Genomic DNA, 14,571 nt, shown 5'->3' with positions numbered 1-14,571 from the left:
TGTGTAAATAACCAGCTTACCTACTATATCCTCAGCTGTTTTGTCAGTAGAAGTGATGGAGTGAGCTAATCATTTATACACAACTTTCCATGAATCCTCTCTGCAGAGTTAGTTATTTCCTGCTTTGGGTGTATATGACACCTGATTAAAATTATTTGTATGCTTTCTTACCCTCTCCCCAGTGACTTCCTTGAAGCAGGGCATCTGGCTTTATTTGTGTTTTGAATTTATTGTATTATTGAAGTCTGTACTCATCCTTTCCTCCTGTATTAATAAATATATATTAATGATTGTCATTAGGATTAATGATAATCATCCTGTCCAAGGATTATCTCTTTACTTATACATGGTCCCAGGAAGGAAAGCCAAATTTCAAGAATAAATTGTTCAAGTCTTTCCATCTTAAGGGAAACAAAACAAAACCCTCTTGACCTCATATATTCCTTTAGTTACCACTAACTCCCAATTCTTCTCTTCATTCCATGGTCAAGCTTTAGAGAGAGCATGCTATTCTCAATATTCACATTTCATCTGTTTTTCACCCTTTGCAATCTCGCTTCTGCCTTTATCTCTACACTAAAACTTTAAAATCCAAAGGACAAAAAAAATTAACTCAAAATGAATCAAAGACCTAAATGTAAAACTATAAAACTCTTAGAAGAGAACTCTTAGGGGAAAAGCTTCCCGACATTAGATTCGACAGTAACTTCTTGGCTATGACACCAAAAGCATGACAGCATATGAAAAAATAGATCAAATTTAAAATTAAAAATTATCAAAATTTAAAACTTCTGTGCAGCAAAGGACAGTATCAACAGAGTGAAAAGACAACCTATGGAATGAAAGTAAATATTTGCAAGTCATATATCTGATAAGGAATTAATATCCCCAAAATATTAAGAACTACGGCTCAGTATCAACAACAAAAAGCAACCTGATTTAAAAATGAGGAAAGGGTCAGTAGAGTATGAGACTCTCAAAAATGAGGAAAGGACTTAAATAGACTTTCTCCAAAGAAGAAAGACAAATGGGCAAAAAGCACATGAAAAAATGTTCAGCATCCCTAATTATTAGGGGATTGTGAATCAAAAGTACAATGAGATACCATTGCAGACCCATGAGGATGGCTGCTATTTTAAAACAACAACAAAAACAAAACCAACAAGTGTTGGTGAGGATAAGGAAAAATTGGAACTTTGTAAGTTGTTGGTAGCAATGTAAAATGGTGCAGCTACCGTGGAAGCAGTATGGCAGTATCTCAAAAAACTAAACATGGAAGTACCATATGATCTTGCATTTCCACTTCTAGGTATATACCGAAAATAATTGAAAGGGACTGAAACAGATACTTGTACACCCATGTTCATAGAGGCATTAGTTACAGTAGCCAAAAGGTGGAAGCAATCCAAGTGCCAATGGAAACATGGATAGATAAATAAAATGTGGTATAAACACAGTAGAATATTGTCTAGCCTTAAAGAGGAAGGAAATCCTGACACGTTACAACATGGATGAACAGTGAAGATGTATGCTAAGTGAAATAAGTCAGTCACAAGAGGACAAATATAGGATTCAACGTGTAGATGTAAGTAGTCAAATTCATAGAGACAGAATTGTCGGCAGGGGGAATGGGGAGGTATTGTTTAATGAGTACAGTTTCACTTTGGGAAGATGAAAAAGTTCTGGAGAGGGATGGTGGTGATGGTGTAGGATAATGTGAATGTACTTAATGGCACAGAACTGTACACTTAAAAATGGTTAAAATGGTAAATTTTATGTTAAGTGTATTTTACCATAATAAAAAAATATATCCAAAGGACATTTTAACAAACTAATTTTATTTGATTGTGTTGACAGCTCCCTCCTTAAAATTCTAACCTCCTTGGATTCTAGAACACATCTCTCATTGTTTTTCTTTCTGTTTCTCTGGCCCTTTCCTTTTCTCCTCGTGCCTCTACTAACCTTAACTTTGGGTTCTCTCTGGCTTTCTTATTACTTATTACATTTGCGTTCATATTCAAGGCTTCCACTACTACTAGCTCTAATAGTGGTAGATTATATAATCTCTGTAAGCACCAGTCTCCACATATGCAAATTAGGGTCTAATATCCCTATCTTATTTCTTGTGAAATATGAAATAATACAATGTGTTTAGCCTTGCTTGTTACGTACTATTATATATCGATAAGTTAATCTATATCTCTAGGCTAGAACTTGAGGTCTAGAACTGTAATTCCAAAAATCTTTTGGACATTCCACTTAGTTGTTCCCTTGAGACCTTAAACTCAGTATTTCTAAAACTGAATTTCTTTTCTTCCCGTATATATGCTTCCACCTGTGTTAACTGTTTGGGTGAATGGCCTCATAATCCAGCCTGGATAGAGGGCTAGATTGATTTATCAGTCTCCTCCATTAAACTGTCTTTTACCTTCCCAACAGTAGCTTCTGATGTGTTGTGTGGCGCATTATAGGTACTCAGTAAATGTTTGTTGATTACACGAATAACTGTATGATTCCTCATTATGTAGTGGAACACAGGCTTTCTATTATTATGTTCTATTCCTTGGTTATTTACACAAATCATGGAACTCAAGTTGAGTTCATTCAGGATTCTAGGATACTCTTCCAATGCTTAATTATTGTACCTCCTTTTAATAATTTTTTTTTTTTTTTTTTGCGGTACACGGGCCTCTCCCTGTTGTGGCCTCTCCCGTTGAGGAGGACAGGCTCCGGACACGCAGGCTCAGCGGCCATGGCTCACGGGCCCAGCCGCTCCGCGGCATGTGGGATCCTCCAGGACCAGGGCACAAACCCTTCCCCTGCATCGGCAGGCGGACACTCAACCACTGCACCACCAGGGAGGCCCTATCTCCTTTTAATATTATTTTTTCATGATTGTTCTTAAGACTCAATATGTGTATTTTCCCCTAACATTTATTGAATTTTTATTGTGGAAAGTTTCAAACTTACAATAAAAGAGAAAATGGGGCTTCCCTGGTGGCACAGTGGTTGAGAGTCCGCCTGCCGATTCAGGGGACACGGGTTCGTGCCCCAGTCCGGGAAGATCCCACGTGCCGTGGAGCGGCTGGGCCTGTGAGCCACGGCCGCTGAGCCTGCGTGTCCGGAGCCTGTGCTCCGCAACGGGAGAGGCCCGCGTACCGCAAAAAAGAAAAAAAAAAAGAGAAAATGGTACAACTGATTTCCCATTTCACCTAATAATGATCGATTCATGGCTCGCTTCCTCTCCTCAGAGTACTTTGCAGCAAATTCCAGGCATCATTTTATCAATAAATACCAGTATTTATCTCTAAAGGATAAAGACTTTTTTGACATACCACATACCGTTATCACATCTAATAATATAATTTCTTAATAGCATCAGATATCTAGTCTGTGTTCAGATATTCCCAATTGTCATATATAGTTTGCTATATTTATTTTTGATTCAGAATCCAATGTAGAGTCATATATTATAATTGGTTGATATGACCCTTAAGTTCATTATGGGTTTCTCCTCCTCTCTTTTTTCCCTTGGAATTTCTTTGTTGAAGAAACTGTTTTCTCTTGATTTTCTAAATGTCTAGATCTGTTCAATAGAAATATAAAGCAAGCCATGTATGTAATTGAAATTTTCTAGTGGCTACATTACAAAAAGAAAGTAAGTGAAATTAATTTTAACAATATATATTATTACCATATTATATTACTATGTGGAATCTAAAATATATTATATGTGGAATCTATATTCCACATATTATATGTGGAATCTAAAATATGACACAAATGAATTTATTTATGAAACAGAAACAGATTCAGACATAGAGAACAGACTTGCAGTTGCCAAAGGTGGGGGAGGGGAGGATTCGATTGGGAGTTTGAGAATAGCAGGTGCAAGCTATTATATATAGAATAGATAAACAGCAAGGTCCTATTGTATAGCACAGGGAACTATATTCAATATCCTGTAATAAACCATAATGGAAAAGAATATGAATCACTTTGCTGTACATGAGAAACTAACACAACATTGTAAATCAACTATACTTCAGTAAAAAAAGAACAAGAAAAACTTTAAAACCTCACAAAAACCCCAATGTATATTATTTAACTCAGTATATCCAGGTATTATCATTTCAACATGTAATTAATATAAAATTATTAATGCGGTATTACACATTTTTGGTAATGAATATTCAAAATCCAATGTGTATTTTATACTTGTAGCACATCCCAGTTTGGACTAACTACATATCAGGTTCTCACTAGCATGTTTAAGGGCTACCATATTGCGCAGGGCAGGTCTAGACTTTGCAGATTGGATACTTTGCAGAAGAATACTATCAGTGTCAACATTAAAACTAAGCACATTTGATAAGTTCAACTTTAGAGAATTTTTTACAAATGACACTGTGAGTCCCTTTAAGGGTTAAAAACATTTTATTTGTATTTTAGTTCCAGTCCAGAGGAATATAATACCATTGTACAGAAGCCAAGACAAATTCTTTGTCAGTTCATTGACCGAATACTTACAGATGTAAATGTTGGTAAGAAACAATTATTTCTGGTATAAATTTTATAACTTAAATTGTTTTCTTTTCCATGTATACACATTATACTAGCATTTTTCTCCATATAATTTTAGATATATAGTTAGTGTTTATGTTAGTTACTATTTTCAAGCAAGTTCTTTACAATATTACTTGTTACATAATGTGATTTAGGCTTAATGTGATTTAGGCTTTTAAAGTAATTCTGTTTTCCTCTTTGTTATCTAGATTTTCTGCTGCTTGCTATGAGTTCTTCTTTGATATATGATATTATTATAGGTAAAAATATTTGGCCAGTTCTGTTTTAGCTAGGTCTTGTGTCAGTGGTTGAGAAACAGCAAATGCCATTAAAAAAAACCTCTTTAAATAAGGGTTGGCACCTTTGTCTATGGGAGGTAATAAGATTCTGTGAGTTGTCGAATCAACTATTTCCTGTTTGTGGCAATCTAAAAGACAAATATTACCAACTTGGCAAGATGGTGTCATATGTGTCATGTCTGTTAAAATTACGTGGAAAGGATAATACAGAGTGGCATTTGGCTCATGGTTTATAAATTTAATTCCAAATTTGACACAGATTTCATGACTTAACAATAGTCATTTAGCCTTTCTTTTTCAATCAGTAAAATTATAAGTTCCTGAAAAATAACAAATGACTACTGAATACTTGCAGGATGTGTTTTCATATGGTACTCCATCTGTTTAGACCACTTGTCCTTACCCTGTTTGTTTGACCAACTCCTCATCATCTAGGAATCAACTCCTTCAAGCATATTCCCAGACACTTGTTTCCTCTTTTGTAGATTAGTGCAGTTAACATATAATGACTAGTTTATTTGTCTGACTCCCTCACCTGATTTTGAGAGTTTTTTGAATCCTCAGATTTTCACACAGTGCCAGGCGTATTGTAGGCCTATGGCACATGTTTGGTGAATGGATATATAACAGATGAATACATGTGATTATTAAACATTTAAAATTAGAAAGATAGGATTGTAGTGTGTTTTTAGGCCCATCGGTTTATCATGAGCACTGTGTTGGACATAATTCTTGTCACCAAAGTTTAGTTTCTTAAAAGCACTGCCATTTAATTTGTCATGACTCTTTAAAATGAATCTTTTATTGTTTTAGTTGCTTTAGAACTTGTAAAGAAGACTGATTCACAGCCAACCTCTGTGATGTTGCTTGATTTCATCCAGCATATCATGAAGTCCTCCCCACTTATGTTTGTAAATGTGAATGGAAGCCATGGACAAAATGAGGCCAAAGGCAGTTGTATTGGTAAGTCCTGCTGTTTGTGCATTCATTTTCAATTTCTTCTATGAATTCTACCCTCTTCTCTTCTGAAATATAACATTATAAATATAACAATATACACATTATTACACATATTTTCATCAAATTTGGTATAAACTGAGGGAGCAAAATGGTAATGGTTAGTTTTATTTCATGCATCCTTATTGTTTTCTTTTATTATGAACTAGGTACCCAGAATGGAGTGGAAGTAATTGAATATGTTCATATGCCATTGAAAACTTTAGAAGTTTTCTTTTTTCTGATTTTGGTAATCTCTTTCTTCTAGATCAGGCGTTAGCAAACCATGGCCCACAGGCTGGCCGCCTGTTTCTGTGAACAAAGTTTTATTGGAACACAGCCATGATCATTCGTTTACTTATTGTCTGCAACTACTTCAAAGGCAACACTGAGTAGTGGACATGGAGATCATATGGCCCTCAAGCCTAAAATGCTACTTTTGTCCCTTTATTGGCTTCCTCATAAAGAGGTGTAAAGCACATAGCTTTTTCTTTTTCTGTACAATGCATAGAGCATTTTAAAAATTTTTTGCTTGAATTTAAGACTCAACTTTGATAGTATGTCCTCTAAAAAGTCTTTTCTGACCATTACTGACTGCCTACTCTAGGACTGGCTTAGTTGCTCTTTCTTTATGCTGTTAGTACAGAGTGTTCTATATTTCTTCTGTCATAGTAGTTTTTAAACTATATTATAAATACCTGTTTGTCTAATATTCTTTGCTACACTGATTTTTAAAAAACAGGTTATAACCCATTTAGTGGGTATTGAAGATGAAATATAATTGACTAGAAAATATCATAGTACATTGCATGTAATAAGTACATGCAATGTACATGTAATAAGTACATGAAACTTTTGTTTCACATATTTAAATTTTAAAAATATGTATATGTATACTGGGTTGTGATATAAAATATATCTCTTAGTTGCAGTTAAGAAGTTTGAGAAACTATATTATAGGATTCAGGAGGACAGGACTATGACTGATTTGTTCTTATGCATCTGAGACAGAGTCACTACTCAATAATATTTGTTGAAGGAGTGATAATTACTATTTATTGAGCCTTTATTTAACTTGAGGCACTATGCTGAGAATTTCAAATATATTATCTTACTTGATCAGGGTAGCATATAAAGTAGGTATCATTATTCCCCTTTCATAGATGAAGTTACAGAAGTTTAGAGAAATGAAAAGTTCACATGACTGATAAGTGGAGAGCTAGGAACTTGTCTGACACCAAAATTGGTATTCTAAATTATTATAATATGTTTCCATTGTGTAGGGAATGTTTTAGACTATTTTATTAGTGAAGTTTACACTTTAAAAATAAATCATCAAGCATTTAGCAAATTGATTGGCACTCTGATGTATTTATTTATTTAATATCTTTTTTGTTTGTTTATTTCAAAGAATTCAGTAACTGGATCATAACAAGACTTCTACGGATTGCAGCAACTCCATCCTGTCACATGTTACACAAAAAAATCTGTGAAGTCATCTGCTCATTATTATTTCTTTTTAAAAGCAAGAGTCCTGCCATTTTTGGAGTACTGACGAAGGAATTATTACATCTTTTTGAAGATTTGATTTACCTCCACGAAAGAGATGCAACGGGACACTTTGTGGAATGGCCAGTGGTAGTTAGCCGATTTTTAAGTCAGTTAGATGAACATGTAGGGTATTTACAACCAGCTCCTTTGCAGTTCATGAACATGCAAAATTTAGAGTTTATCGAAGTCACTTTATTAACGGTTCTTATTCGTATTATTGCAATTGTGTTTTTTAGAAGGCAAGAACTCTTACTTTGGCGGATAGTTTGTGTTCTGCTAGAGTATGGTAGTCCAAAAGTTAAATCCTTAGCAATTAGCCTTTTAACTGAACTCTTTGAGCTTGGAGGACTACCGGCACAACCAGCCAGCACTTTTTTCAGCTCATTTTTGGAATTATTAAAACACCTTGTAGAAATGGATGCTGACCAGTTGAAACTCTATGAAGAGCCATTATCAAAGCTGATAAAGACACTATTCCCCTTTGAAGCAGAAGCTTATAGAAATGTTGAGCCTGTCTATTTAAATATGCTGCTAGAAAAACTCTGTGTCATGTTTGAAGATGGTGTGCTTATGCAGCTTAAGTCTGATTTGCTAAAAGCAGCTTTGTGCCATTTACTGCAGTATTTCCTTAGATATGTGCCAGCTGGGTATGAATCTGCTTTACAAGTCAGGAAGGTTCATGTGAGAAATATTTGTAGAGCTCTTGTGGATGTGCTTGGAGTTCAGGTAGATGCAGAGGTAAGTCGTTTGTAAGGTTACTTGTTAAGCATGTAATTTGTTCTTAATTTAAGTGTATGCATATATGCAAGATTAATAATGAGAAAATAAAATATCTTTAATAATGTACATTCAGAATGGGATGATTTTCATAATGTACTTTGGCTTCCTATTATGGATTTTTAATTTGATTTTAGAAACATTTGTGCACTACATTGGTAATGAACTGCCAATGGAGTTTTAAAGTAGAGTTTGTGAAGTGTAAACATGTTCGTTGCATTATTAATTAAAAAGGAGCCAGTTATCAACTTCACTGCAAAAACTTTGAGCACTCACATAGATTTTTCTTTGACAGGTTATAATCAGTCACTTCTAGAAAACCTATGGGTATATAGTACTAGTCATGCCAAATTATGCCTTTTTTTTCTATTTAGACTGTGGGAGACACTACAATAAAATAGATATACAATAAATTGATTAAATATTTTAGTTTATTTTATCTGTAAGTCTTGCTAGATTTGTAGTATAAAAGAAGTTAGTAATTCCCTTGTAGAATTTTTCTTTGTGTCATTTTGGTTTAGGGAAAAACAGGTTATAGAGAGAAGGATTTGTCTTAGACCTTCTAAGACTATAGACCATAGTTCTAGATATAGAACTATACATATGTCGATGTATAGACTGTGAAATAATATAGATTAACTTAGGTTTTTGTTTGTCTGATGAGACTCTGAAAATAATTTACCTTATTTGACATCTTAATACCTAATGCATTTTTGCTGTCTATGAATAATATAAACTTATTTTCTAAGAATTAGTCTTTTAAATTATTTTTGCTTTCTCAGTATTTGTTGGGCCCACTTTATGCAGCCTTAAAAATGGAAAGTATGGAAATCATTGAGGAGGTTCAGTGCCAATTTCAACAGGAAAACCTCAGCAGTAATAGCGATGGACTGTCACCCAAAAGGCGTCGACTCAGCTCATCTCTTAACTCTTCCAAAAGAGCACCAAAACAGACAGAGGAGTATGACCTTCATTCAGTTTGTATTTAGCCACTTAATAAAACTTTAGTCACTTAAAAATCATCTTTACGGAAGTGCTTTGACTTAAATACACAAAGAACATTTGTTCTTTCTATAGGTAGTCAAAGGAATGCTTAAAATATCTTAATAGTGCTTGTAGTCTATTCTAGTATAAGAGATTTCATGGCTAAATATGGTTACTTAAAAGACTTTTTAAGTCTTTACTTGCCTAATTTAACTTTTTAATACATGAAAAATCTCTGAGACTTTACATCTATAAGCAATTTAAAAAACGTTAACGAACTATTTTTTTGTAATGTAGCCAAAGAATTCCCATGCTTCAGCCAACTATAAAAGTTGTTTTAAATTTCAATAGTTGTAGGGTCCCTGGCAGTCCAGTGGTTAGTAGGACTCGGCGCTTTCACTGCCGTGGCCCAGGTTCAATCCCTGGCTGGGGAACTAAGATCCCAGAAGCCACACAGTGTGGCCCAAAAAAAAAAAAAATTTCAGTAGTTGCCATTACATGCTATCTTTTGTTTTAAATATTTTTCATATGTGAGCAAAATTATATAAGTGAATATGAATATCTTTATACTCTGGCTATAATTAATTACAGAATTAAACATGTGGATATGAATAAAAAGAGCATATTATGGAGTGCACTGATACAGAAGGCTGAGTCCCTTCAGGTTTTCCTTGAATTCAATAACCTGAAGAATCCTGTTATTGAGACTTTAGAAGGAATCGCTGTCATCCTACAACTGACTGCTCTGTGTACTGTTCATTGTTCTCATCAAAACATGGACTGGTAAAACAACTTGTATTTTCTGGGTGGGTTTTGTGTAATAAATTTGAATTTATTGTTTTAGAAGACCTCTTTATTCACTTGATTTTTGTGACCTTAGAACACAAACATTTCAGTGAAATAGAAATTTTTTTTTTGAGCACCTGCTAAATGCCAGATACTGTGTTAGGTACTGTACATATCTTATTTAATCTTTACAACAGTTCTGTGAAGTAAATGCTATTATGTCCACTTTACACACTAGAAATTGAGGCTCAGAGAAATTGAGGCTCGTTTTTGTCTGAAGCCTAAACTAACTTTCCTGGGCAGAAAAGTAGAACACATTTTTATACAACTCAGAAGCCAGTGCTCTTCTAGCCAAACGTTTCGTCAAGAGAACTTTGCCCTTTGATCATAAAAGTAGGAATTTAAAACTCGTTAGAGGTATATTTTCCGTTTAGCATTCTTAATATAGGCTAATTATCAGAAGAAACAAAGTGTGAACCCCCTCTGAAGATTTAGTCTTATTTTTACTGCCACATTATAGACCAACACTCCTTGTTAATTTTTTACATAATCATTTATTCTGTATTTTCTGACTCTTAACTAGCTAATACAAAGTTATGAAGGAGATTTTAAAGAAACTATATTAATTCAGATTGCATTAAATTTGGAATTTGAGATAACTTGAAGGAATAGCTAATTAGGTTGAAGTCTGCCTTTCTCATATAATTAAGAAACGGTTTACACAGGCATATCTTCTATTATTTTAAAGCCTGGTGGTGTCACATTTAGGTATCATAGATTAGCTTTACCAAATCCTGAGTGATTTAGGCATAAAGGGATTAAACTTAAAATAATAATGATACATTCATTGATATGCACATTTACTTTGAATTAGTTTAAAGTTATAGGTTAGTTTCATACTCACAATTTTTTTTAATTATTTATTTTTGGCTGCGTTGGGTCTTCTGCTGCGCACAGGCTTTCTCTAGTTGCAGCGAGCCGGGGCTACTCTTCCTTGCGGTGCGCGGGCTTTTCATTGCAGTGGCTTCTCTTGTTGCGGAGCACAGGCTCTAGGTGCGTGGCCTTCAGTAGTTGTGGCATGTGGGCTCAATAGTTGTGGCTTGAGAGCTCTAGAGTGCAGTCTCAGTAGTTGTGGCGCACGGGCTTAGTTGCTCTGCACCATGTGGGATCTTCCCGGACCAGGGCTTGAACCTGTGTCCCCTGCATTGGCAGGTGGATTCTTAACCACTGCACCACCAGGGAAGTCCCATACTCAAAGTTTCTTTTGGCTTACTACGGTACTAGTTTTGACTATAACAAAATTCATTTTAATTCTATGTCTTAAAAAATGTTTTAACTGCAGCTACTGTGATTTCAAGGACTGTCAACAGAAATGTAAGAAGAAACTTTCAGTAGTGATAACTTGGATGTCTTTGGATTTTTACACAAAAGTACTTAAGAGCTGCAGGACTTTGTTAGAATCTGTTCAGAAACCTGACCTGGAGACAATTATTGACAAAGTGGTAAAAATATATGATGCTTTGATGTATATTCAAGGTGAGTACAAAAACCCAATAGATCAAAATAACCTTAAAAGGTAATCAGTATAGAATAGGTTTTCTCTTTTGCCTGAGGCTTAAATATGCAATTGTTGGGACTACCCAAAAGTTTTTTCTTGACTTTAGTTCTATTAAGCTGAGTAATTTGTAAGTTCTACATTTATTTGTCTAACATTTTGATTTATTCTTTTTCAGTCAATAGAAACTATAACTTTAAAATTTTTGATTTGAGAATCTGAAGAATGCTATGCTTCTTCTCCTAAAACACATATAAATGCTTTTTTTTTTTTTTTTTTTTTGGCGGTACGCGGGCCTCTCACTGTTGTGGCCTCTCCCATTGTGGAGCACAGGCTCCGGACGTGCAGGCTCAGCAGCCATGGCTCACGGGCCCAGCCACTCTGCGGCACGTGGGATCCTCCTGGACCGGGGCACGAACCCGTGTCCCCTGCATCGGCAGGCGGACTCCCAACCACTGCGCCACCAGGGAAGCCCCTGTAAATGCATATTTTTATAAAGTCACATTTAATTCCTTTGAATTCACAGACCTCAGAACATCATCTCTGTGTTAAGAACCCCTGTTTATTGAATGTTTGCTGTAATTCCACTTGTAAAAGATGTTTAGAATGTCTTTTTTTTATTGAAAGAAGACACAGGCAAATATGATTAAAGAAAAGGTATAATTAATCACCTATTGTGTATTTCTGTAGTAAAAACTTCATTTGAAGATCATATCCTGGAAGACTTATGTGGAATGCTCTCGCTTCCGTGGATTTGTTCCCATTCTGATGATGGCTCTTTAAAGTTGACCACATTTGCCACCAGCCTTCTAACAGTAAGCCAGAGGATTTCAGATAGCTACTGTAAGTGGTCACAAAATTCTATATATGTGATTTGTTTTCTTTTCATTTATCTCTATATAGGACTTCTAACACTTATCATTTCTATTTTTTCAATAATTAGAAGAGAAGGTACATTTTTTAATAATTTAAAAAGAAGGAGTTAGACATATAGAAAGGAGTAAATTGTAGGATTTGTACATCCTCAACTCTATTCTACCAACATTGTTCTCCAAAGATGTCATTCCAGTTTATATTTCTGTTAGCAGAATATGTGAGTTCCTGTTGTTTCATATCTTCACCAGCACTTGGCATTGTCAAATTTTAAAATTTTGTTATCTTAAAAAAAAAAAAAGAGGGAATTCCTTGGCCGTCCAGTGGTTAGGACTCTGTGCTCTCACTGCAGAAGGTCCAGGTTCGATCCCTGGTCAGGAAGCTAAAATCCCACAAGCCACGCAGTGCAGCTAAAAAAAAAAAGAAAATGTCAGAGACATAACTACCTAAACAAACATATGTTTTTTGCTATCTGATGGGTGTTTCAATTTGGATTTCCCTGATTATCTAGTAAGATTGGGCATAGACCTTTTTCAGTGCACATGCTTTATTTTTGGAAAAGGAGCTCTTAATTAAATACTATATGTATTTTAAATGTTATTTGACTTTACAACAGAGAGTAAATATATATGTGTGTGTGTGTGTGTGTGTGTGTGTATATATATATATGTATATATAAAATTAACACTTAGAAATCTTGATTAATAGACTTAATTTTTTCAGCACCACAGGCACAGTCACGATGCGTATTTCTTCTAACTCTTTTTCCAAGAAGAATATACCTTGAGTGGAGAACCGCAGTTTACAGCTGGGCCCTGCAGAGCTCCCATGAAGTAATCCGGACAAGTTGTATTAATGGATTTTTTATCTTATTACAGCAGCAGAATTCTTATAACAGAGTTCCCAAGATTCTTATGTATGTATTAATATTTTAATTTGAATATACCACTTGATTGGACAGATATCATATATGCAAATTTATGTTTATTGCTGGGTATATAGAACAAACATTGCTTTAGAATTAAAAATTTTTTCCTTCTACCTTTTGTTTTACCAGTACTTTTGCCTCAAATTAAACAAGACTATTTAGACCACAAAATTAAGCAAGAAGGTTTAGTACTTTTTGTTTTTTTCCCCATAGAGATAAAGTCAAAGATGATTCTGACATTGTCAAGAAAGAATTTGCATCTATACTTGGTCAGCTTGTCTGTACACTTCATGGCATGTTTTATTTGACAAGTTCTTTATCGGAGCCTTTCTCTGAACATAGACGTATTGACCTCTTATGTAAGAGCCTAAAAGTCACTTCTCAACATGAATGTTCATCTTCTCGACTAAAAGTGTCTGTTTGCAAGCCATTCCTTTTCCTACTGAAAAAAAAATTACCTAGTCCTGTGAAACTTGGTGAGTGGTTTGTTATGATTTATTTAATATTTTAAAACCTATTTAAGGGCTTCCCTGGTGGTGCAGTGGTTGAGAGTCCACCTGCCGATGCAGGGGACACGGGTTTGTGCCCCAGTCCGGGAAGATCCCACATGCCGCGGAGCGGCTGGGCCCGTGAGCCATGGCCGTTGAGCCTGCGCGTCTGGAGCCTGTGCTCCACAACGGGAGAGGCCACAACAGTGAGAGGCCCACATACCACACACACACACACACAAAAACTGATTTAAGCTCTGTTTTTAAAATCAGTGGTGGAATTAGGCTAAAGCCTTAAAAAATTAGACTTGCTTGATAGAGTCAATGCTTATGTAATGATCATTCATAAAAGGGATGTCTGGTATTAGACTGTATCACAGAACTAACAATGGAAGTAATTTTTAGATTTTCTAAATGCTTTTGTGATTTGACAGTATAGTGGGGCATACCTGATGTTTGTTTCAATATTGTGAGTTTCAGTATTCTGTATCCTCTTCAGTGATCCCAGGGACCTTGTTAATGTGTCCCCTGCCACTACTTTGGACCTTAAAACTTCAAATAGTTAGATACTTTGCCCAGCTGAGGAGTATGGATTGTATCTTTGCTGCTTTCCGATGGTAATGGTGTATGGATTTGTTGGGAGCATGAGATTTATACACATACTTGGAAGATTGCTTGTGTAATAAATTACAACTTGCCCTCAAGTTTTCAAAACAATGTATGATAGGTGATTTCTAGGACTCCCTAAATCTAGTAATGTAATGTAAT

The 14,571-nt window shown here is 35.1% G+C and overlaps 1 protein-coding gene across 1 annotated transcript in view; it reads left to right on the top strand.

Annotated features, from left to right (window-relative positions):
* The first annotated feature begins 1,628 nt into the window (after positions 1 to 1,628).
* ATR (ATR serine/threonine kinase) overlaps positions 1,629 to 14,571 on the top strand; it is a 95,830-nt gene continuing 82,887 nt past the window's right edge. The window contains exons 1-10 of the mRNA XM_065875798.1: positions 1,629 to 1,636; positions 4,453 to 4,544; positions 5,679 to 5,828; positions 7,273 to 8,150; positions 8,972 to 9,150; positions 9,765 to 9,956; positions 11,302 to 11,495; positions 12,205 to 12,357; positions 13,111 to 13,303; positions 13,529 to 13,791. Coding sequence (XP_065731870.1) covers positions 1,629 to 1,636; positions 4,453 to 4,544; positions 5,679 to 5,828; positions 7,273 to 8,150; positions 8,972 to 9,150; positions 9,765 to 9,956; positions 11,302 to 11,495; positions 12,205 to 12,357; positions 13,111 to 13,303; positions 13,529 to 13,791 — 2,302 coding nt within the window. The remainder of the gene's footprint in view (positions 1,637 to 4,452; positions 4,545 to 5,678; positions 5,829 to 7,272; positions 8,151 to 8,971; positions 9,151 to 9,764; positions 9,957 to 11,301; positions 11,496 to 12,204; positions 12,358 to 13,110; positions 13,304 to 13,528; positions 13,792 to 14,571) is intronic.

Source organism: Phocoena phocoena, chromosome 4, assembly GCF_963924675.1.
Source record: "Phocoena phocoena chromosome 4, mPhoPho1.1, whole genome shotgun sequence".
Taxonomy (NCBI): domain Eukaryota; kingdom Metazoa; phylum Chordata; class Mammalia; order Artiodactyla; family Phocoenidae; genus Phocoena; species Phocoena phocoena.
Note: the sequence above shows the minus strand (reverse complement) of the source record. Positions and strands in the feature narration are given on the sequence as shown.